Genomic DNA, 23,670 nt, shown 5'->3' on the forward strand with positions numbered 1-23,670 from the left:
AGGAGCTTAAATGAATTTAAAAAAAATACAGAAATAACAAAAGCTGAGATGACTAAAAATAGGTTTAAAATAGTTTGTAGTAATATTAGTAGTAGTATTAGTTATTATTGTAATTGTGGTATTAGTAGTACTAGCTGTAGAATAGGTTTAGTTTAGTAGGTTATCAATAGCAGTAGAAACAGCTGTAATACAATAGCCATAGTAGTATTTGTAATAACATTAGTAGTAGTTGTAGTATTAATAGCAGTAGAAGAACTAGTAGCATGGTAGTAGAAGTATCAGTTGTAGTTCTAGAAGTACTAGAGCAATACGTATTTCAATTAAACCGCTTCATGGTTAAGGTACAGATAATCATTTTTTTATTTTGTTTTGATGGAATTGGGTGAGGGGGGGTTGGGAGACAGAATGTTTGTTATTCAAACTAAGAAGTTTTTAATTAATAGGCCTCATCACAAACATTACAGTAAGAATTCCCTCCATGGGGCTTTTATTTTGAAATTATTAGATTGGGTGGGGTGGGGGGGTGTAGATAGAGGGAGGGAGGGTGAGAGGGTGAGGAAGAGATAGAGAGGGAGAGGGGAGGAGAATTAGACAGACAGACTGAGTGAGTGATTAACCGTGAGAAGAGGTCAGGGTGGAGAAGTTTAAGAGGATGGTTGCCATGAACCAGCAACAGGTGTTACTAATAACCTACAATGGTTCCGTCCAAGCGTCCCAGTAAGCCGTGACCACGTGACAGTGAGCCACGATCCACAAACATCAGGACCCCGAACCCAAGGAAGCCAAATAGAAATCATCAACCACCGATGTTTGTATGTCTCCCAGATAAGACCTAACTCTTCAACGCCTGTTCACCACAGAAAGTTTGTTTGTTTGTTTGTTTACACTAATAAGCCGCCTTCAGGTACCTTTAACTTTGCCTCAAAGCATTCTATCTAATTGCAAAATGTGGACGCATGTGTGTCCCCGATCGAGACCCCATCCCCAAACCCACAGCTGTCCAGTTCAAAAGGAGTCCAAATGCCAAGTGTCTGTCCTCTCGCGTACTCAGTGTCCTCCACCAGCACCAACAGCAGGGCCCCAGCTGTCCACGGCGGGGCCGGAGGATCGATTGACTTTGTCCCCACATGTGCCGTCAACAACCGCTCGGTCGTAACCCAGCCGAAGGACACTGTGACACGGACGCCGTGTTCATTCCAGCTAGTGAAGGGGGACACAAAAAGTCGGATAACTTCTTTACTTTAGTGTAGAAGCTTCACCCCCCTTCGTCCAGAGATCCCTTCATCGCCCTCCTCCTTCCTCCTTCCTCCTCTAACCCACCCGCACGGTGAAGCGTGTCGAGCGCCGTCACAACAAGCGGTTTCCGTTTGCTGTAAAAACAAACAAAACAAAACAACCTTACCAACTGTTCTCGAGCCGGACCCCGAACCAAGCAGAAGGTACCAGATCCACATCCTACGGTCTCCTTTCGCCCCCTTTCTCCTCCTCCTCCCCCGGTCTTCTTCTTCTTCTTCTTCTTCTTCTTCTTCTTCTTCTTCTTCTTCTTCTTCTCCTTCTTCTTCTTCTCCTTCTTCTTCTTCTTCTTCTTCTTCTTCTTCTTCTTCTTCTTCTTCTTCTTCTTCTTCTTCTTCTTCTTCTTCTTCTTCTTCTTCGGGGAGTGGGAGGGAGTACGGGCTGGAAGGGGTGAAGGGGGGTGGGGGGGCGGAGTCGGAGCGGAGTGAGCCGCCAATACAGCGGAGACGTACCATGTCACTACTAAAAGAGGGAACGATAGCAGAGTTAACATTGTGTAGAATGTGATTTTTGTAAATGCCGGCGTGATGATGACATTGCTGTTCTCTGCTAAGCCTCTCGGGTCTTCATCTCCACTTAATCACCCAAAAGCCCAAAAGTCTTTACAAAAAGCTTCACCTAAAAACATTATGAAAAAAATGCCACCTCAATAGTTGAGAAAGGTTAAAAAGCAACAGCTTATCAACTTTTTAATTTGAATACTCCTTTTGATTGACTTGGGACAATCTAGGCAAGGCAATTTTATTTGTATAGCGCTTTTCATACACAAGGCAGACTCAAAGTGCTTCACATCATAACATTTCATACAATAAAGTGAAATAAAATGCAGGAATTAAAAGACAATTAAAAACAGCAAATAAAATTATAAATTTAATTAATTAATTTTTTATTTTAATTTTAATTTTAATTAAAAATTAAAATCTAATCTACTCATTTAAGTTATTTGGGACCAAATCATAAATTCATTACAATACATGTAGACGTTGCAGTGCTTTCCAAAACACGATGTTTAAAACCACTGCCTGACTTAAATTATCAGACCGCCCCCCTCCCCCCACACACACACACAAATATTAGGATTTTGTATTAAATAGACACCCTGTAGGAAGGTTTACAAGTACCCCCTTCAATCGTGAAGGGGGTACTGATCTTTTTTAATAGAAATTAAAATGAAGCAAACAATTTGTAGCATTCTTTAGACGTATGTTTTGCCTTGATGTTGAAAGAGGAAAACACCTTCAGAACATCAAAGCGTGGACGAGTTGTCCACACTTGTCTCACTATTTGTACCTTCCACATAGGCATGAATCAAATATTTAACAACCTAGATGGAGAACTGTCCGGCCGCTGATTCATACGCGCTACGAGGCAGAAAACTATGAGGGGCCGTGAGGGACATTATTCAGAATACCCTCTCACACACACAACTGGAATTCTATACGCTCACACACACACTACTCAAAAGCTCTCACACACACACATCTCAGTTAAAACGGAAGGTGTTTCAGATGGAAACAGAAGGTGTGCGGCAATAATGTCAGCTCAACCATGTGCTCAACAGCCTTCAAGCAACTTAGCCGAAGCAGCGGCGTTACAGCACAATATATTGGCCTCAGTGGAGACAATCAGAACATTGTCTAATGCCTCAAGTAGCAGCCGGTCGTTTCTGCGGCTCCAGTTGTGGACACAGTCGACAGCCACCTAGCAGCTCTCTTTCGTTCCGGCAGCGTAGCGGCGTGCCACTGTCTGCTGCGGGTCCAATCGGGAGACACGGTGGCCGAGAAGGTTCAGACAAATACACAAGCCACAACACAAACGCAAATGTTGTTGTTCTAGCGCATTTTTTAGTCAATAATTGTTAACACGAGAGTACATATATGGCCGCTTTTGTTTACATTTCCTTGCGGTCTTAAAGAAATCGCCACTGATTGGATACAACCGCAGACCGTCACCCATAATCAACCGCCTTCTGGCATGGACTGTGAACCGACTCCTGCTGCCTCACGTTACATTTTCTTTAATTGTCTGCCAAAATATGAAAAAGCAACAGCGAAAAAAAGCAGTAGTTTTAGAATTAAGTGCTCTTTAAAATCTTTGCGGTAAAAAGCGAGGAAATATATAATTTTAGGCAGATGGAGGGTTGGTTCACAGCCAGAGGAGTGTCTATAAGGGGTTGTGGTTAGTTTTTTGCTCTCGTCAAACTGGACGTCATTAAAATATATATTGTCTATACAAGTTTGTACGTTGTTCTACGACTGTGATCTCTGAATTGTATTTATCTATGTTTTTATCTGCTGTTTTCATTTAGTCTTCACAACATTCTTCTTTCAGAGCTCGGTCACAGCAGCATGACCATTTCAACAAGGACGTAATATTACTTCCCAATCCATCATGGGGAATAGTGTGCAGACAAGGTCCAAAGTTACGGTTACACAAACATGGGCACATCCTCAGTGCCTTTGAATTCCAGAAGGCCTGGGACCAACAGACTGTTATGGGACGCATCAGAGATGGTTTTGGTGAGCACATTCCAGAGGATGTCAGGTAAAGCCTTTTTTTTTCTTACTTCGTAATTAATTATATAATAATCTTTATTCATAGAACACTTTAAAAAACAAACACAGGTTTGCAATCATCTTTATTGCAAACCTAATACAGTAGCATTTGTTATACAATTTACATGACTCTGTCACATATCTAATAAGAACAAGAAACCAAGAAGAGACGCATTCTCATGGCCTTTTTTGTTGTTGTAATATCCCCATCTTCTTTGTAGCCTCCAGTTTCTAATGGCTTGTGACAATAAGCTGGTGTCCCCTAAACTCCAGGAGGGCCAGGAGCTGAATGGCATGCTAATCCATAAGGTTTTTAAAACCAAAGCCCTGTATGTGAGACCTTCAAGGACCCTTTTAGTAAGGTTGCTTTATTTTTTAATTTGTTTTTAATACAATTCTATTTAGTGAAATTTGTCTTTTGAAAAATACATGTATACTATTACTTTTAGCAGTATACAATATATATTCAATTAAAGCAAAGGTTTCAGAGCAATCTAACCAGAGAACAGTGCAGACAAAGGTTTCTTGTTTTAATCGGTCAAATAATTACTTATTTCCAATATGGTTATTTAATTTAAAAGTTGTAATTTTTGCTTTTGATATATATATTTTTGGTCTTCTTTTCTGTTTAAGACTGACTCAGATGAAGAAAATGAATGTTCCCACATCACTACTATATCAACATTAAGCAGTTGTAAGGACAAGGATGATGACTGTTTGGAAGTTGATGGTCCACAAATCTACACTGGCAGACCTAGCACCACCAGGGTTGCTACAAGTGATGGAGTAATGAGAAGTAAGGATGACCCCTGTACTAGCAGTCATGATGGAGAGGGCAACCCTGGCACTAGCAGTGGTGATGAACATGGCTATGGCATCAAACACGTCACCAGGAGTGTTGTTGAAAGGCCTACAGCAATGCAAGGAAGTGGAACTAGAGGTCACGATGGAGGCTGCCTTGTAAGAAATGATGGCAACCCTGGCACAAGCAGTCATAATGAAGACTACTCTTCATATTTAACACTTCTTGCTGCTCTTCCTGATGACTATTCAGATGATGAGGAATTAAACCAGGCTATAATTGCCAGTATGGAGAGTCCAACGTGAGTAGCACAAACCGAGAATGTGTTAACTATTGAGGATGATGTGATCAGGTAGTTGATATGAACTATTTCATCCTTAGATTATTATGTCATATCTAATCATTTATTTTTGATGTTGTCTTCATAGTGCAGAAAAAGTCCCGGTTCAAGAGATACTGCTGGAACTCTCAAGCAAAATAACCACAAAACAACAGTGCAAATTTAATATAAATCGCTCTGCTGTCTAGGACGGAGTCGTGAGAGGATTCCAAAGGGTGTCCTATGACCCCAACTTGATGATCAGTGTAAAATTCTCAGATGACATGGGGAGAAATGAGGAAGGGATTGATTTGGGAGGGCCAAAGAGGGAATTCTCGAGACTGTTGATGGAGACAATGGCCAGGTCACCCATGTTTGATGGAAAAGAAAACAGCAAGAACTTGGCTCTTGACAGTGCTGGTAATAATTATTAATTTATGGAGATTTTTTTTACATATAACTTTTAGCTTTTGAACTGATTTACAATGTATTTAATGGCACAATGAACGCCATGATTTTATGTGGTAGTTACATGGTACCCATGTATTTACCAATCTTACATTTCCTTTTATCCCATTTTTTTGAAGCTCTAAGAGAGGACCGATACTACACAGCTGGCAGAGCCATTGCTGTAAGCTTGGTACATGGCGGTCCGCCACCAAACTTCCTCTCACCGACAGTATTTTCTCTTCTGGTTGATGGTTCAGCAAAACCAGTGCTAGAAGACATAGCTGACATGGTCAAAAAGGTCAGTTGGTAGTTTAAATGTTATCTTGCATTAGATTTAGGTTACATTGCAATATTCTCTTGCCGTTTTTCATTTTAAGAGGGAGTACCAATATATCCCAGTCGGCTCATTGCTGAATGCTCACTTCCTATTGTTTGAATTACACCACTATACAACAGATCACTGTATTCGGCAAAGTGTTGTTTTCCTTATTGTTGTTCCTTATACTCGTTATGATGCTAGGTATCTGAAAGTACTACCCTTGAGGAACTTGAGATGTCAAAGGCCCCTATGCTTGACTACTTGGCCAATGTAGGATGTCTGAGGCAGATGCGATCAATAAGAGACTGGGACATGCTGGTAGATGACATTGTCATGTTCCGGGTCATCCACGGGGTTCAAGGTCCATTTCAATAGTATTCAGAGGTGTTGGTTGTTTGCAGTCAGATTAATCAGAATAGCAATCAGAATTTTACCCATATACCAACAAAATCTATCATCTTCATATAAAACTGAGTGACTTGATAATGCACAAGTGAATTAGGAACCCTTATTAAATTCTTCAAAATTTCATTTCATTTGTACAGATTCTGTGAAGGACTGAAAACACTTGGGGTTCTGGAGAAAGTCCGAAGGCATCCAGAAAGCTTTCGCCCCCTTTTCTGCTATGAGCCAAGCCCACTGACTGCTGACCAGGTGGATGATGTCTTCAGCATTTGGCTGTCTCCAGAAGGGAGCAACAAGAGAGCTGCTGAGGAGATAGTTGTTCCCTTCTGGAGAGACTATCTCCAGGATGCAGAGGGTAATTGACAGTTTAGTGTACAACTATACGTATGTGTCTATTTATCTTTTAGGACTATTTTTGTTTTATTTATTTTTCACAAAACACTTGAGATTGTTAAAAGTGATTGGTGTTTTATAAATGTATTGCTATACGTTTGTTAAAGTTTTTTTCATTTGACAATTTATTTAATATCAGCTGATATTAATTGCTGTTTCATATACACGTTAATTTTACCAACTAGCACTTACAATGTTTTTCTATTTTTAATAGAAGAAGAAGGGCCATCCAAACTACAGAAAATATTGTCTTTTGCAACTGGAGCATCTGTGTTGCCACCTATTGGGTTTTCTCCAACTCCCTCTGTCCAGTTCATTCATAACGAAGATGACGACTTCTCTTCTACACCGATGTTCCCTGTGGCCAACACATGTGTGAACTGCATAAAGTTGCCACTACATGTGTCATACCAACTGTTCAAACAGAAGTTTGACTTTGCATTGGGAAACACATGTGGGTTTGGCAGGGCATAAACATATGTCTATGAAAAACAAACTGTTGCATTTCTGAATGCCCACTTCCCCTTTAAATGAATTTGCCTTTGGCAGTTAAGTTTTCAATTTTTAAAGAAAATTGAGTCACGGTGTATTTTATATTGCCACCGCAATTCAACTGGACTCGGGTAACGTTTGAGACAAATGTTCACATTTATGTCTCGTTTTCATACCGTCTCATACTAACTGTTGAAGGTCAGACTATTAGAATTCAGGCCATTAGGCGTGAACATAGTATCATGCTCTGTGTTTCATGTTATCCTTCTCTTATGTCTCTCTCTGTCTGTTTCCCCCCCTCTGTCTCTTATCTGTCCGTCTCTTATGTCTGTTTCTCCCTCTGCCTTGTCTCAGTCTCCGCTTGTCTCTTGTCATTAAAAAAATGTTTTGAACAAATGTTTTTGGTCATTTGGTTTTAATAAAACAATATTAAAACTTTAACATAACTGTCTTGAAAACAAATCTATTCCATAGTTCCCATCGTTTTCAAGTGGATTCACTTGTTGAATACTGTTCATCGTAGTCTCATTAACGGTTACATCAATGTCGGGAATTCTAACATCATTATTAGTTTGAAGTTCCGGTAATGTCCCTTCTTCATCAATGCCATAGTAGTTATCGTCATCAAAAATGTCATTTATAATGGGATGGATTCCTACATTGTTTATGACCCCTGTATGCCACAGCTGAAGAGGAGTTGCCCCCCCTTTGTGTGGACAAATTGGTTGACAAATTCTGTTACTGCCCTTTCAATTCTTGGTAAATAAACATTATGCAGACAAAATAGATGTAGTTCATTCAATGAATCCAGTATACCCTGTTCCTCCATGAAGTAAAAAATATTCTAGAGTGTCTAGATACAACTCTGTTCAATTCTGTCTATAGTCTTTCAATCCTTTGGTTGTGTACTGAAACCCCTGTAATAACACTGCGACTGTTCAGTCCTCTTCTTTCTAACATAAAATGGGCAACACGTACATTTTCCATTCCGTGATCACATCTGACACGTAAGGGCAAACCAAAAACAATGACAAGACACTTGAGGCTCTGTTATTAGATAAGCACCGTAAGTATATAATAGTCCGGCTGAAGCCATCGACACAGCCATGAAAGACCATCCGTCCATCTTATCAGCTTGTGGTTGTCGTCAAAATGCTTGTTGGGAGATATAAAGTACATTCAATTTAAAATGAAAGATGTAAAGCTTGCAAAGTATATAAAAGTGTTGATTATTTTTATTGATAATATAAAACAGTTACAAGTCAACTTACCATAATTGGTTGGGGGCCTGAACACTATAGACCAGGGGTCTCAGACTCGCGGCCCGCGGGCCAGTTGCGGCCCGCAGGACAATGTTTTGTGGCCCCCTGCCTGAAATCAAATCTTTGTGTTAGTGCGGCCCGCGCATTTTTTTTCACATATCACAATAACTCAAATCAAACCCATTCGACACAGAATAAATATATTATATGTTTTTATTTTTTGTTGGTTTTATTTTTATAACAAGATGTAAGATTTCTTCCACTCTGGCAGAGAGAGGCAGACCCTCTGACGAGGGGGGGCTGCAGCCCCGGCAGCCCCCCCTCTTCCCCCACCGCCCGTAGCTCAGGCTCGTGACAACAGCGCGAATTAGCAATTGGTCACTTTAACATGTTTGGATGAACAAGTGGAGGGAAAATATATCTTGTCACCTAGTGCTATACGGTTTTTGTCAGCCCCAGTCATGTCTTTTTCAAAACCTGCCGTGAAGAGAAAAATTGGCGATGAGCACAGACAATTTCAGGAGAAGTGGGAGACGGAATATTTTTTTGTTGAGCACAGGGACATCCCAAAGTGTCTAATATGCATGGATAAAGTTGCGGTGCACAAGGAGTATAACATCAGACGTCATTACTCAACTAAACATGCTGAGGAGTATGGAAAATACCTGGGAGATGAGCGAGAGGACCGGGTCGCCAAACTTAAAACATGTCTACTGAGGCAACAAGATTTTTTCAAAAAAGCAAGCAAAGAGAGTGAAGCGGCTATCAAAGCCAGCTACGTGGTGAGTGAGATGATTGCTAAAGCAGGGAAGCCATTCAAAGACGGCGAGTTCATCAAACAGTGCATGTTACAGGCTGCAAGTATAGTCTGCCCGGAAAAAAAGGCTCAGTTTAGTAACATCAGCATTTCAGCCAACACAGTGGCAGAGCGCATTTCTGACATGTCAGGCAACATTTATGATCAACTGCGTGAGAAAGCTAAACATTTCCATTCATACTCACTTGCTCTTGATGAGAGCACAGACGTCACTGACACAGCGCAGCTCGCAATATATGTCCGTGGCGTTGATAACAATTTTGAAGTTACGGAGGAGTTGCTCTCAGTGATTGCAATGCATGGCCAGACCACTGCCCAGGAGATATTCCGCCAGCTGTGTGATTCCATTGAGGATGCCGGCTTACAATGGAAGGGTTTGGCTGGAATAACGACCGACGGAGCGCCGTCAATGACAGGGAGGAAAAACGGACTTGTGGCGCTTGTTGAAAGGAAACTGGAAGAGGAGGGTGTGGAAGATGCCATTGCTCTGCACTGCATTATCCACCAGCAGGCCCTTTGCAGCAAGATCATGAGGTTTGACAATGTGATGTCTGACGTTGTGAAAATCATCAACCATATCAGATCCAGGGCTTTAAAGCATCGGCAGTTCCGCGACTTTTTGGCGGAAATAGAGTCAGAATACGAGGACGTGCTCTACTTCACCGAGGTACGTTGGCTCAGCAGGGGGAAGGTCTTGAAGAGGTTTTTTGAGTTAAGAGCAGAAGTGAAAGCCTTCATGGAGAAGGATGGGATGACTGTTCCTGTGCTAAATGATCCTAAATGTCTAATGGACTTAGCTTTTCTTGTTGACGTCACACAGGAGCTGAATGTACTGAACAAGAAGTTACAAGGTCAGGACCAGCTTGTCAGTGCTGCATATGACAATGTCAGAGCATTCTCCAAAAAACTTGTGTTATGGAAAGCCCAGCTTTTCCAGACAAACCTCTGCCATTTCCCAGCATGCAAGGCACTCATGGATTCAGGCACAACATTCAGTGGTGAGAAGTATGCTGATACCATTGGAAAGCTACAGGAAGAATTTGATCAGAGGTTTGCAGACTTCAAGACACACAGAGCCACTTTTCACATTTTTGCTGACCCCTTCTCCTTTGATGTGGAGGATGCCCCCCCCTGTCCTGCAGATGGAGCTAATTGACCTGCAGTGCAATACTGACCTCAAAGCCAAGTTCAGGGAGGTGAGTGGAAAAACAGTGGAGCTTGGACAATTTTTGAGAAAACTGCCCCCACCTTCCCTGAGCTTTCCAGGATGTTCAAGCGGACCATGTGCCTTTTTGGCAGCACCTATCTGTGTGAAAAGCTCTTCTCCACAATGAACTTCAATAAGTCAAAGTTCAGGTCCAGACTTAAAGATGAGCACCTTAAAGCCATACTGAGGGTCTCAGTTGCCTCCTCCCTCAAGCCAAATGTGGCTCAGCTGTGTGAGAGGAAGCGCTGCCAAGTCTCTGGCAGCAAGGATTAGAAGGAAGTAAATGAAACCTATGTTCTGAAGAACTGTTCATGTTCTGCATGTTCTGACTTGTTAAGATTGAGAAGATTGGTTCAGTTGACCTTTTTTTTTGAATACTTGAAGCCTTTTTTTTGTGGAATACATGATGCGGCCCAGCCTCACCCAGACTATACCTCCAGCGGCCCCTAGGTAAATTGAGTTTGAGACCCCTGCTATAGACCCTTCGGTGTATGGCATGGCGGCGTCTAAATGACCGCCCGATGGGATCCACTTGAGGCTCTGTCTGACGCGCCAACGCTGAATCCTTAAGCCACGTGATCTCAGCCTTCCAAGAACGTATGCTTCGCCTGCATTTGGAGTGTTATGTAGTATATCAGTCACAACGCTGTCCAGGTCTTGATTTGACAATATTGCAAATCTTAATGGCCCAACTCCCAGAGTTTGTCTGTGTCTGTACGGGGTCCTTTGACTGATTCCGAAGCAAGATGCAATTCTCTGCCATGTCCTACCAATGGATACACAGTGAGCAATCTGTTCGGCGGCTATGCTGTATCGGGGCAGACCTGGATAGCCAGTCAAAATAGTTGGGGGTATCAAATTGTTGATCACGTCACTGGATCCCTGTCTGGCCTCATGTTCATGTAGAAAGTTGCGAAAGCATCTAAACAATGATCCTAGTAGATTACTGACATCACCATCATCAGGTTCATATCTGGACACAGCAAAAAATGCACATAGAGTTTGTGTATGATCATCAAGCTCTCTATAAAGCCTCTCCTCACTTTGCAATGACTCAATGCATTGCAGAGCACTAGTAAAAAAAACGTACAATATCCTCTTCATTGCCTCTCACCTCAAAAAATAAAGTTTGGACGTGAAAAACAAAGAGGATCAGGTTGAACATGCATTGTGGTTGAAGTACTAGCTCAAATCCAGTAAGAGCACACGCACTTCCTGGTGTTGACTTCCTGTTTCCTTCAATTGAAAGGAAGGCCTTCTTTTTTTGTTATGCTCGTATTATGCAAGGGCACATTTCACTAGTATGTGTGAGAGCTTTTCATATTTGTATGTGAGAGCTTTTCATATGTGTGTGTCAGAGCTTTTCATATGTGTGTCTGAGAGCTTTTCAGTAGTGCGTGTGAGAGCTTTTCATATGTGTGTGTGAGCTTTTCATATGTGTGTGTGAGACCATTTCAGTAGTGCGTGTGAGAGCTTTTCAGTTGTGTGTGAGAGCTTTTCATATGTGTGTGTGAGAGCGTTTCATATGTGTGTGTGAGAGCGTTTCATATGTGTGTGTGAGAGCTTTTCAGTAGTGTGTGTGAGAGCTTTTCATATGTGTGTGAGAGCTTTTCAGTAGTGTGTGTGAGCGTATAGCATTCCGGTAGTGTGTGTGAGAGCATTTCATATGTGTGTGTGAGAGCTTTTCATATGTGTGTGAGAGCTTTTCAGTAGTGTGTGTGACCATATAGCATTCCAGTAGTGTGTGTGAGAGCATTTCATATGTGTGTGTGAGAGCTTTTCGGAAGGTTGAAGACCAGTCGAGCTGCTGCATTCTGAATGAGCTGCAGAGGTCGAATGGCGGTGGCAGGGAGACCTGCCAGGAGGGAGTTGCAGTAGTCCAGGCGGGAGATGACAAGAGCCTGAATCAGTACCTGCGCTGCCTTCTGAGTGAGAAGGGGACGTATTCTCCTGATGTTGTAGAGCGTGTATCTACAGGATCGCGTTGTCGCGGTGATGTTGGGAGTCAGGGAGAGTTGGCTGTCGAGTGTGACGCCGAGGTTCTTAGCGGTCAAAGTGGGCGCTAGTACGGAGTTCCCAAAGTTGACTGTCAGGTCCTGGGTAAGCAAATCTTTTCCGGGAAAGAGAAGTAGTTCAGTCTTGTCGGGGTTGATTTTCAGATGGTGGGCGGACATCCACTGAGAGATGTCAGTTAGACAGGCAGAGATCCGAGCCGCCACCTGGGTGTCCGAGTGAGGGAAGGAGAGAATTAGTTGGGTGTCATCGGCATAGCTGTGGTAAGAGAAGCCATGCGAGCGAATGACAGCGCCAAGAGAGTTGGTGTAAAGCGAAAACAGAAGGGGACCCAGCACGGAACCCTGAGGAACTCCAGTAGTAAGAGGACAAGGTTCCGACACAGATCCTCGCCAGGTTACCCGGTAGGTGCGGCCGTAGAGGTAGGACGAGAGAAGGGAGAGAGCAGAGCCTGTGACACCAAGTTCCTGAAGGGAGGAAATAAGGATCTGGTGGTTGACCGTGTCAAATGCAGCAGAGAGGTCCAGAAGGATGAGGACAGAGGAGAGAGAGGCGGCTCTAGCAGTGTGGAGTTGCTCTGAGACAGCAAGGAGAGCAGTCTCTGTGGAGTGGCCTGCCTTGAAACCTGACTGGTGGGGGTCAAGAAGGTTGTTACAGTGGAGATAAGAGGAGAGTTGATTAAAGATAGCACGTTCATGGGTTTTGGACAAAAAGGGAAGAAAAGAGACCGGTATGTAGTTGTTTTCTTCAGAAGGGTTGAGGGTGGGATTCTTCAGGAGAGGGTTGACTCTTGCCTCCTTCAGAGAATTGGGAAAACAGCCAGATGACAGAGCGTTGTTGATGAGACAGGTGAGGAACGGAAGAAGGTCAGGTGCGATAGATTGTAGAAGATGTGATGGAATGGGGTCAAGAGGGCAGGTGGTCGGACGGGCAGAGGTTACCAGGGTAAGAATTTGGTTAGGAGAGAGGGCGGTGAAGGAGGAAAGTGAGGGCGAAAGAGGTGAGGTCGGTGGGACGCGAGAAGTAGGAGGTGGGTTTGAGAAGGAGGAGCGTATGTCAGCTATTTTCTTGGTGAAGTAGTTGACAAAGTCTCCCGGAAGAAGGGTGGAGGGGGGAGGAGGGGTAGGGGGTTCGAGGAGATTGGAGAAGATCGAGAAGAGTTTTTTGCGGTTGGAGAATGAGGATTCGATTTTGGATTGGTAGAAAGAGCTTTTGGCAGCAGAGATAGAAGCAGAAAACGAGGAGAGGAGAGATTGAGATTCAAGCAGGTCGTCAGGTCATTTATATTTACGCCATCTCCTTTCCGACGCTCGCATGGTGGCTCTCATGGCACGGACCGGTTGAGACAGCCACGGAGCCGGAGGGGATTTGCCAGTCCGTCGTGTCGTAAGAGGGCAGAGAGAGTCTAGAGAGGAGGAAAGAGTTGAGAGGAGAGTCTCTGCAGCAGCGTTCGGATGCAAGAGTGAGAAGGAATCAGTTGAAGGGAGAGCTGATAGAACAGAGGATGCCAGCGAGGAGGGAGAGAGGGAGCGAATATTGCGACGAGCCGGTATAGAGTTAGTCAATGAGGGAGGTTTGTTAGTTATAGAGAGTGGAAGGGAGTAAGAGATGAAGAAGTGATCAGACACATGAAGTGGGGTTACAGAGAGGTTAGTGGTAGAGCAGTTTCTAGTAAAGATGTAGTCAAGGTGATTGCCGGCTTTGTGAGTAGGAGGAGAGGGACTGAGTGACAGAGCGAAGGAAGAAAGTAGGTGTAAGAGGTCAGATGACTTCTCTGTCTGGATGTTAAAGTCACCCAGGAGGATGAGCGGAGGTCCATTTTCGGGGAAATTAGACAGGAGAATGTCCAGTTCTTCCAAGAAATGACCTAAGGAGCCTGGCTGACGGTAGAGGACAATGATGGTTAATTGTCCTGGGTGAGTGATTGTTACAGCATGGAATTCAAAGGACAATGGGGTGGATGGTGGTAGAGGGTAGAGAGAAAAGCTCCATTTGGGTGAAATGAGTAGACCTGTGCCACCACCCCTACCAGTGGGCCTGGGAGTGTGGCTGAAGGAGAAGGCGGAGGAGAGAGCGGCTGGGGTGGATGTGTTCTCAGGTGTGATCCAGGTCTCGGTGAGAGCGAGGAAGTCGAGTGACTGCTGGGTAGCAAAGCCGGAGATGAAGTCAGCCTTGCGAGTCGCTGACTGGCAGTTCCAGAGACCTCCTGTGACAAGGTGCTGGACATGTGTGGAGCGGGTGGGATAGGTGAGAGAGGAGAGGTTACGATAGAGAGCAGATTTAGCCCGAGGCCTGTAGTATCTGCGGGAACAGGTACGGGTAAAGGGGTCAAACACATTATTAAGAATAGCAGAAGAAGGCGCCGCATTCAGCCGCCCCGAAGACTCCACGAAAGACTCCCTTGTCTTTGTTCTGCTCGTCTTCGTGCTGCGAGGATACGCAAACGCTGAAGCTAACGCTGCCCATGATTTCTAGCTAAATACTCCCTCGTTAGTGGAAGTCGGCTGCGGCTGCGCTGGCCGCTCCCCCGTCGTTTAGGAGACAAAAGGTCGATTGGCCTCGACAGAAACTCCTCAAAATGCAAAGCACCAATAGCTTGACACCCTAATCAGTAAACAATCACCATGTGGTGTTTTGACAAAATGACAGTTTAAGGATACAAGTCTTATTTGCTTCAGAAAACAAGGCAAAACAGACTTAGATCAGGTCAAAACCTAGCAGAGTTAGGAGGGCACACTGGCAGTTAACTTAATAGTAGAATCTAGAACACAAACTGGCACTAAAAGACTGAAAGAGCTTGAGCAAACTAGCAACCAAGATAACTTCAAACAAAGAGAACTGGCCGTGAGACGACGAAAACTAAAGCAAATCAGCAATCAAATTAACTTAAGACACTAGAATCAACAACAAATTTAGCAGACTAGCTTGGTTTAAAGAAAGAGATACTTAGTCCGATTTCAGGTCGCCTGGATGTCTGGTGGCCTTGTAGAAGAGATGCACACACGACTGCAGCTGTGTGCAGACAGACAACCCTCTCTTCAAACAACCCTGGGGGCCTGTATGATTGGGATGGGTACCAATCTCAGACTTCTCCAGCTCACTTTATATCCATCCACACGCTGCCTTATCGAGCCAGACCCTTATGCAGACTCAAACTCCAGTGCAGGTTCTTTTGCATGTTGTTTGAACCTGTTAAACTTCGTCAAAGATCCCAGCTCGATAGCTGCTGCTGCTGCGAGGGCCCCGCCGTCCTCACATCCCTCCATTGTCGCCTGCAGGGCCTTACGTATTTCAGTCTATTATGACTCCCGATGCGAGACGGCGTAAACGCTCTCGTGCGCGGATGCGGTTGGCACGTGTGAATATCTTAATGAGCTAACGAAAGCAAATTGTTGTGGAATATTTCAATAAAAGCTCGGTAGAAAAGAATGATTTGTCTGATAAAACAGAGTCTTAATGAATGATCAAAGTTGAAAAAAGTCCATTTATTGCTTGCAAGCAGGAGGTCAAATACACAGGCACGTATCAAGGTGCTCTGGGGAAATGGCGTCTCCGAGCACTAAAGACGCTGAGTTTTTATACACATGTGGAGGACATTCTCCGTGCCAGTTACGAGAAGCTGCAAAGCAGGTTGAGATAAGAACCCAGGTGAAGCTGAGGGTAGCACACACACACACACAAGATCCTCCTCAGTGGCCGGTGCAAATCATAAGTAATTGACATGAAAGTAAAACTTGGATCCGGGAACTTTCGTACCGAATAAGATATGAACCAAGGCCATGAACAGAAGTCCTTTGTTTTGAAGCTTCTATGAGATCGAGTTGACCGTCCTCCCTTCTCAGGGCACAGCTGCAAACTAACATTTTGCTATGATTTTGCATCATGCTGCTCTTTGCACATCAGTGTCAAATACAGGACACTTGAGACACGGCTTTAGCACAAAACAATGTTATAACATATTTTTACCATTACAAGACACAGGTTTCCTCCCCACAGATCCTGTGTACAATTAGGGCTAATTAAACTAAACGCTTGCGGAGGTGGGAGATGATTTGTCAGTCAATGTTAAATGGATTTCATTTTGCTCCCCTGGAGTTATCATTAATGTTAATGCAGAGCGGTTTCACAAATTATACAGGCTGATCTATGAACCACAACGGTATAATCTGTTTTAGGGGATGGAGAGGGGGGGCGGGGGGGGGGGGGGGGGTTGCAAGCGAAAAGCAGAAATTAGTTTAACTATGTTCCTGATTGACGCAGTGGTTCAGTAATGTCCGTCACTCAGTTTAGGCTTTATCTTTAAACAACTCGGACCTAATTAGCCGCCGGCCTTCAGACTATCCCATTAGGGTACATTAAACTCTATTATGAAGGGTTGTTATTGACTTAATGGCAGGAGAGACCCAATTAGTGGCACAATTTGGAAAATCACTGGTGGAAAACCGCGGACGGCGTCGCAACCTCGGATGACTTTGCCTCTGGGGGGAGCGGTGGCGTTGAGAGGAGAGGTAGTGAGAGGTAAGGGAACGTGTGAGAAGAGCCGCACAGAGGGAATCTGTGTTTGTGTGGGTGCTGAGAGAAAACAACAACACTGGCAGTAGCAGAATGAGTAAGGAAACCGGCAGTGAGGAAAAAGTACGAGGGGTATGCCGCCCTCGGTATATGCGCTCCGATACACCTTGGCAGTTAGACGAACTCTTTTCTGACATCACGACTCTGAAGACAATGGTCCGTTGTCCACAGGTTTATTGACATGACAAAGAGTAAAACTAAAACACACAAAAGACATAATAAATACAAATGAAGTGCATTGTCTTCGACCGCTACTTTGTATATTTATGCTTATTTACTTCGTTATTTATTAAGTCACATGGACTTTAATGACAACCATAGCAGTGCAGGTACCAACCCGAATGACTCAATAGGCCATGTGCACAAAAATATCCAAACTAAACATTGTCACAAAAATAATCACCTGAGATGATAATGAACAATAAAACAAATCAATACGTACCAACGATGCTATCAAAAAGGTATAGGATGCAGGCAGACTCAACTGGATTGAAAAGCTACCAATACAAACAGCAGTTCTGAGCCATATTCTTCATTGACTTCCTGGTTCCTGTCACCTGACAAATTACATCACATTTCCTGTTTTCAAAATAAAACATAGCATTGATTTAACGTTTGTGACAAAACAAGGGGGATAAGCGAGAGATCAAGAAGTGGAGGATATTGTAATAGAAAGATGAAGCAAACAAGAGGACAAATTAATTGGAATAAAACCTAATTTTGCCAAATATTTAATGCGATCTGTGGGGTATTGCTGAATGTAAATACACTGTAACTCTTCCAACAAGGGTTGCCGAGTTCACCGTCAGTGAGCCAATATATCACTAAATCTAATGCGAGTGAGAGAGCAATAAACTGCTGAGAGCTTCGGGTTGACATGTCCTTGTCATGTCGGGACGCCATATGCCAAGGCCGCGAAAAGGACTGGCTCGTTCTCCGGTGCGTGTCTCTTGACATTCCTCTTACATTTAATAACCAGCGTACCGACGTGAAGGACAAATCTCTGTTAGTGAGTGTTACGACCCCCGGGTGGTCTAGGGGTGAGGGGACCATAAACATATGGGCAGAACCTGGTCGGTTGTAAAGGGTAGTGTTTATTGGGAACCAGAGGTAGACAGGCAGGTAACAACAAACAAAAGGAGGGTGGATGAGGGTGCTGTGAAAAAGACAAACCAAGTTAAATAAAAGAGATCCCCAAAAGGAGGACTATGCCCGAATATACATTTAAACAAACAGTAGGCGCTTACCAAAAAACACACAGAGCACAGCACCCACTACACCTATGAAACTAACAGGCACAAAAACTATGTGTGGTGAATCAGTACAGACTCTTGCCCTAACTCCCCCCTTTTGCCAGCCCCGTGCTGGTAAAAACACACGAGAACCAAAACGCAGTACTTGACTCAGTTGCACACAAATACACACACAGAAGACACACAAGTCAACTGGCCATGACGAGCTGCCGAGCCACTGGTGGGCTCTCCTTAAGAGCTGGAGGTAAGGCTGAGGTGGCGACGTGCCATTGGGTGCGGTGGGACAGGGTGGACCAATGGGTGGAGCTGGAGTGAGCCTGACAGAGCTCCACGGAAACCAGGAAGTACGCGGGGCTTCAGTCCACAGGGCCTACTTGGTACAGGCAAGACAAGACAGAAATACAGACCACGGTGACAGCCGTGACAGTGAGTAAGTGTGTGAGTCAGATAGCGGTAGAAAGAGGAACAACGGGTGTGTGTGTGTGACATATTGAGGGACAATGCATACACAAAGCAACACACACACATCCGCACATGTTTTGTGACCAATCCCACGCTCAAACACACAGTTAAACAACTCTCATGGTCAACCAGAGTCTCCTTCATGCTCCTCCAAAGGCCTTAATTGAAATATCATTCAATTATTTGACTAATGCTCTGGTTCCACTGACATTAGTTAGCAAAGCTGACGTCCAGCATGGCGGCGCTGCAGGGACATCAGGTAGGCGTCAACAATTGAATCAGACAGAAACGGTCGTTTGGGCGTGCATGTGTGCATTTGTCTGTGTGTATGTGTGTGTGTGTGTGTGTGTGTGTGTGTGTGTGTTGGTCCGACCGTCAATCTATAAAGCCCAGGAAGAGAATCAAACGAGGAGCAGATATTGATTTGGGATTTCAGAGGCGGGGGCCGATAACAATTTGAGGTAGAAGGGCCTGCAGCATCAACAATTACTTTTCTAATTAAGCAAGAGAAAGCAATGTGCAGATTAGAATGGCTTACACAGCAAATTGCAAAACACAATGTTGATATTAAGTATAGTAAATTAAAGCATTAAAACAACATTATTGTACTGGAAAATGGGGTTATCTGACTGCAAAAGAATGAGATCAATTCGGGCCTTACATTGCACATACAAATGTAAATACTAGTCAGCAGTTCTTTGTAATAGAAAGAGATCCAAATGAATTGAAAAATAAAGCTGTGTATGTGCGTTTGGATTAACTTTCTTTGGCAAAGCAGGTCTCAATGCAGCAGTAGTCTAGTATCACCTCTAAACAACATGTCGAGGCTTTTCTAAATAACAACCTCTAACTCCAGCTGAGCAACGGACGATCTCCTCTCACTTACACATAATTAGGAAACAACGGCGAGCACTCTTCAAGGTTTCATCCCTCAGATGGTGTCCCTCTCTGTGGGCCAAACACAAGCTAAACTGTTGTTGTTACTGTCTTGGGCCTCACGCTAAACGATGACATTATTAAAAAAAATGATGGTAAATGATGGTTGATTAGAGAGAGCAGATACACCAGTGGCAGTACGTCAGAATGATACTGAGGCGCAGTGCACTGAGCATCATGCAACTGGTGCTGGTAAGGATGTTATAGTTTTGCATGTGTGACGTCATGAACCATAGTATTGGATGAATTGAAAATGGTGACCTGTGTATGACATTAATTGAATAATCAGGGTATATTCATGACAGCTAACTATTATAGCTATACTATTTTTGTTTAACTCCTACCTACAACTGTCAACTTGCTGGTGACGCTACATGAACCACAGGACCACGGTAGACTGTGTGAAGACACTTTATTCAGATAAAAAAGAAGAGAAAAAGAGATATGATTAGAGAAATGCTACATTTCTCTGCTGCTGGAGCTGAATGAAAAGTTGGGGAGCAAACGTCCTGAGGCAAACCTCGAGCATATTCAGCAGTGCATCATCCCATTCCACAGCTGGTTGGCCACTTCACACAAAACCATGATTGTCAACCTCAAGGTAGCACTGGAAAAACCAGGGAATACGACTTTAATATTCATCCCATGAGGACCACAAATGTCCTTGCTTAATTTTAGGTCCATCCAGGGTATTTGGCTAAATATTTCAGTCTGGACCAATGGAGTGGTGCAGCTGTTTAACACTTAATGCAACCGTAATGCACGGACAAAAAGGTGGAAGTGTAATGACGCAGTGTTGAAAACCCTTCAGCTTGGAAATGGCCCAATCTTGTAACATCAACCATCGAGTCATATTCCCTTTGAACCTAAATCTTGCACATCAGAAAATCGTTTTTTTTGGAAGTCACAGACAAACAACCTTCTGTTTCCTGATCTGTTGTTGCTTTGGATGGCCCTGTGAAGTCTTTCTGGACCGCTCACAAGCACCAGAATTGCATTAAACTCAACAGAGCATTAAGAAAACTGTTTCAGGAAGTAAAAAAAAGATTTCTCATTTATTCCATTCACATAATTCCTCCATTTTAAGACATTTATTGCTTCCTCGCTGCATAATGTCCACCTCTTCGATTATATTCTCTTTCTTCCGCAAGGTGTTGCTCGTGTCATCCTGCAAAATAGATCTTAAAAATGAAAGTTGATGAATCAGAATCAAAGAACTCAATTACATTTTGATGACTTCCCCATTGTGCATAAGCCTGGGCACCACTCTAACAGACAAAATCTAATAAAATATTGAAGAAAACAAAAGCGTGGGGAGAAGAACAGAAGAGGACATCTGGGCCAAAAGGTCATTTGATGGAGTGAGGCCAGGATGAGAAGCAGCACCAGTGCTGCTGGGGTCGTCGTGGCGCAGGGGTTAGAGAAGGTGTGCTGGGAAGCACAAGGTTGGTGGTTCGATTCCAGGCTGCCCCATGTTCCCCATGTCGAAGTGTCCCTGAGCAAGACACCTAACCCCTAATTGCTCCCCAGGCAAAAATGTGAAAAAGCCATGGGTTTAAAGTGTAATGTAAGTCGCTTTGGATAAAAGCGTCTGCTAAATGACCTGTAATGTAATGTAAAAATGTAATGCTCCCAGCAGGCTCGACCTGTTTCATAGCATATCTTTTCTGGCTCGTCCCCACTGCACGCACCCGCAGGTTGCCCTCGTTTTCGCAAACCCCCAACCATCGCAGGTGTTTTATCACGTGCTGAACTTTAGCCACTCGCAGATCCGAGCCCTATTCAGCATTTTTCATCAGATTGCAAGGTGCCCCAGGCCAGGATTTGAGTTGAATAACACAGCCCAAAAATTTGCAAAAGGGTGACATTGAGAGCTATCTCGTAGACACACAGCGAGATGAAAAGATATGCACAAGTGAGTGACACGTTTCAGCTATTGAAGTGTGAATTAGAATAGAAGCAGCAGTAGGCAGCCATTGAGAACAAAAGGAAGTTGGAGCAAACATGGAAGAAATAATTGGTTCATGCATAAGATTCACCCGTCGAGTACATGAATATAGATGGCTGTTTGAGAACGGGGCTAGGAGGGAGGGGAGCCTGAAACATCTTTACTAAACTGAAAGTCGTGTGCTTTTAGGATGGTCTCGTCGAGGGCGCGACAGAGGGGATCGTGTGCAGAGTTCAAAGCTGTTGGAGGGACTGAACACAGGAGGCGAGAGGCGGCGGCGCTGCTCAAAGGTTCTAGACCGAAATAGATTGTTTAGGTGTGAGCCAGCCAGAGCACAGAGCGAAGTTTGGATCCGAAGGGCCGGCACAGCGACTGCTCACTTGTTAGGCGAGACCAAGTAAGATCTGCCAGACTCCAGCTTATTAAGCAACGCTGCCACCGGATCATAACTCACTGCTGGTGGCTCCGGGCTCCGATTGGAGCAGCCGGGAAAATTAGCTCGATGCCCACGGCTGCTGGGCCGCAGAAGCCCCACAGGAGTTGGTCGTTTTTTAAACGCACCATGTTGAACCGGGGCGATTGGCATGCACATAGATAGAAATACACACGCACAAACTAAATGTTTTGGGTACTTTGCGTTGCCTTGAGCGAACTCTTGTTAGAGTGACCTGCTGAGGAGCTGTGAAGGGGATACCAGTTAGTACAAACACACAAACGCATACACGCACGCACGCCAGTCAGCACTGACTCATCGACAGAAAGAGGTGCCTCATCGGCCGCCTCATTCAAAGCCTCTGAACAATGGACATCCTTTGAGGTGTGAAGGTGAAAACACATCTAAGCGCGTCTCTGACTGGACGAAGGGTGACATCCGAATTCCAGACGTGGTCCGCGAGGCAACGTGATTCACCCGTAAATGAATCTAAGACACGGACGGAATATGGACTCAATGTGAGGGACAAGAAGGTGGGCAGAAGATGCATGTTTGTGTGCAACACCATAACTATACTACTATATATTATTTATATGCTTGAAGTATTTGTGATGACAGTGGACTGCGATCCATTCACCATAACCTTTGATGGCCGACTAACAGGCTTTTATTTCCTAAATGGGCTTCAGGACCCGGCATGTTGTAGAAATGTCTCTTGGGATGGGAAAGCGCAGGCCTCGGTCTTTTGTCTCCCTGTGGATAATTTAATTTGAGAAAAGTCTCATTGAATACCACTACTGGTGGCGCCTGGGCTCAGAAACATGCTGAGCTTGACCTTTCATCGTGAGAACAATTAACATTAGCACCGAAGGCTCGTTTGATCAGCCATTTCTTCATCATTATCTTAATGGCCGCCCATATATCACTGTCAAATTCCTCCTCTATTCCCCGAGTTGTTAACCCTGTTTCAACCTCACCACAGTGGAGAGGTTTAAAAACAGGGTTAAATGAGCATCCTTATCCAGAGGCTTATTGCGTCTCCTCAAAGGAACCACAGACAGAAATATGTTAAATATGAGCAGGGAAGTTTTATTGGATACACTCATTACTCCCCCTCAGTCACACGCAGAGTCCTCAGGATTCAGTGCAACTATGACTAAAGCGTGGTGCGAATAATCATCTCTCGGAGACAAACAAACAAACGGGTTATTTCCTATCGAGAGTGGCTCTCATTAACTGTGTTTGCATGCACATCGGTGCCATCCTTCTGCCCATTATCTGCCAACGCAGGCCCGGCACCGGAGATGGAGTGGCCACGCTTGAAGCAATTACATGCAGTTTCAGAGACTGACCTTTGAAGGTGCAGCGTGCACACGAGAGTGAAGACGGACAGAGCTGGGTTAGACAGAAGGAGAGAGTTTGCCAGTGTAAATATTTGTATGAAAAGGTAGGAGCACATTCAAGCGTTGTGTGTTTGGCATTCCGCCCACAGAGATCGCGAGCCCGCTCCCATAACAGTCCACGCTACCTCGGGACGACTCTGGCTCTCACTTCACAGTCCCCCCTGTAGGCCCGCGGGGCATCCAGAAGGGTGGTTCAAATAGAAACACATTCATCTCAAACCCCGGGGCCTGGACGTTGGCCTGTTTTGGAGAGACAATGGCGTCGGACAAAAGACAGGATTTCAGGCTCCTGTGGCATATCTGCACATGCGTGAAAAACTGCACACACATTTGATC

The 23,670-nt window shown here is 44.3% G+C and overlaps 1 protein-coding gene and 2 long non-coding RNA genes across 3 annotated transcripts in view; 1 reads left to right on the forward strand and 2 right to left on the reverse strand.

The window, feature by feature from the left end:
• The window catches only part of LOC120812263 (low-density lipoprotein receptor class A domain-containing protein 3-like), a 79,947-nt gene extending 78,299 nt beyond the window's left edge, over window positions 1-1,648 (reverse strand). Inside the window, exon 1 of the mRNA XM_040168095.2 lies at window positions 1,403-1,648. Coding sequence (XP_040024029.1) covers window positions 1,403-1,454 — 52 coding nt within the window. The 5' untranslated portion in view covers window positions 1,455-1,648. The remainder of the gene's footprint in view (window positions 1-1,402) is intronic.
• On the forward strand, window positions 378-6,888 carry LOC144391257 (uncharacterized). The gene is made up of 6 exons (XR_013455169.1): window positions 378-1,439; window positions 3,625-3,837; window positions 4,070-5,389; window positions 5,557-5,717; window positions 6,284-6,498; window positions 6,751-6,888. It is a non-coding gene; the product is annotated as an uncharacterized LOC144391257 (long non-coding RNA).
• A 910-nt stretch (window positions 6,889-7,798) lies between these two features.
• LOC144391259 (uncharacterized) lies at window positions 7,799-17,531 on the reverse strand. The gene is made up of 3 exons (XR_013455171.1): window positions 17,342-17,531; window positions 8,300-8,399; window positions 7,799-8,183 (listed from the first exon to the last, which is right to left on the reverse strand). It is a non-coding gene; the product is annotated as an uncharacterized LOC144391259 (long non-coding RNA).
• Between the last annotated feature and the right edge of the window lie 6,139 nt (window positions 17,532-23,670).

This window comes from Gasterosteus aculeatus, chromosome Y (assembly GCF_964276395.1).
Source record: "Gasterosteus aculeatus chromosome Y, fGasAcu3.hap1.1, whole genome shotgun sequence".
Classification (NCBI taxonomy): domain Eukaryota; kingdom Metazoa; phylum Chordata; class Actinopteri; order Perciformes; family Gasterosteidae; genus Gasterosteus; species Gasterosteus aculeatus.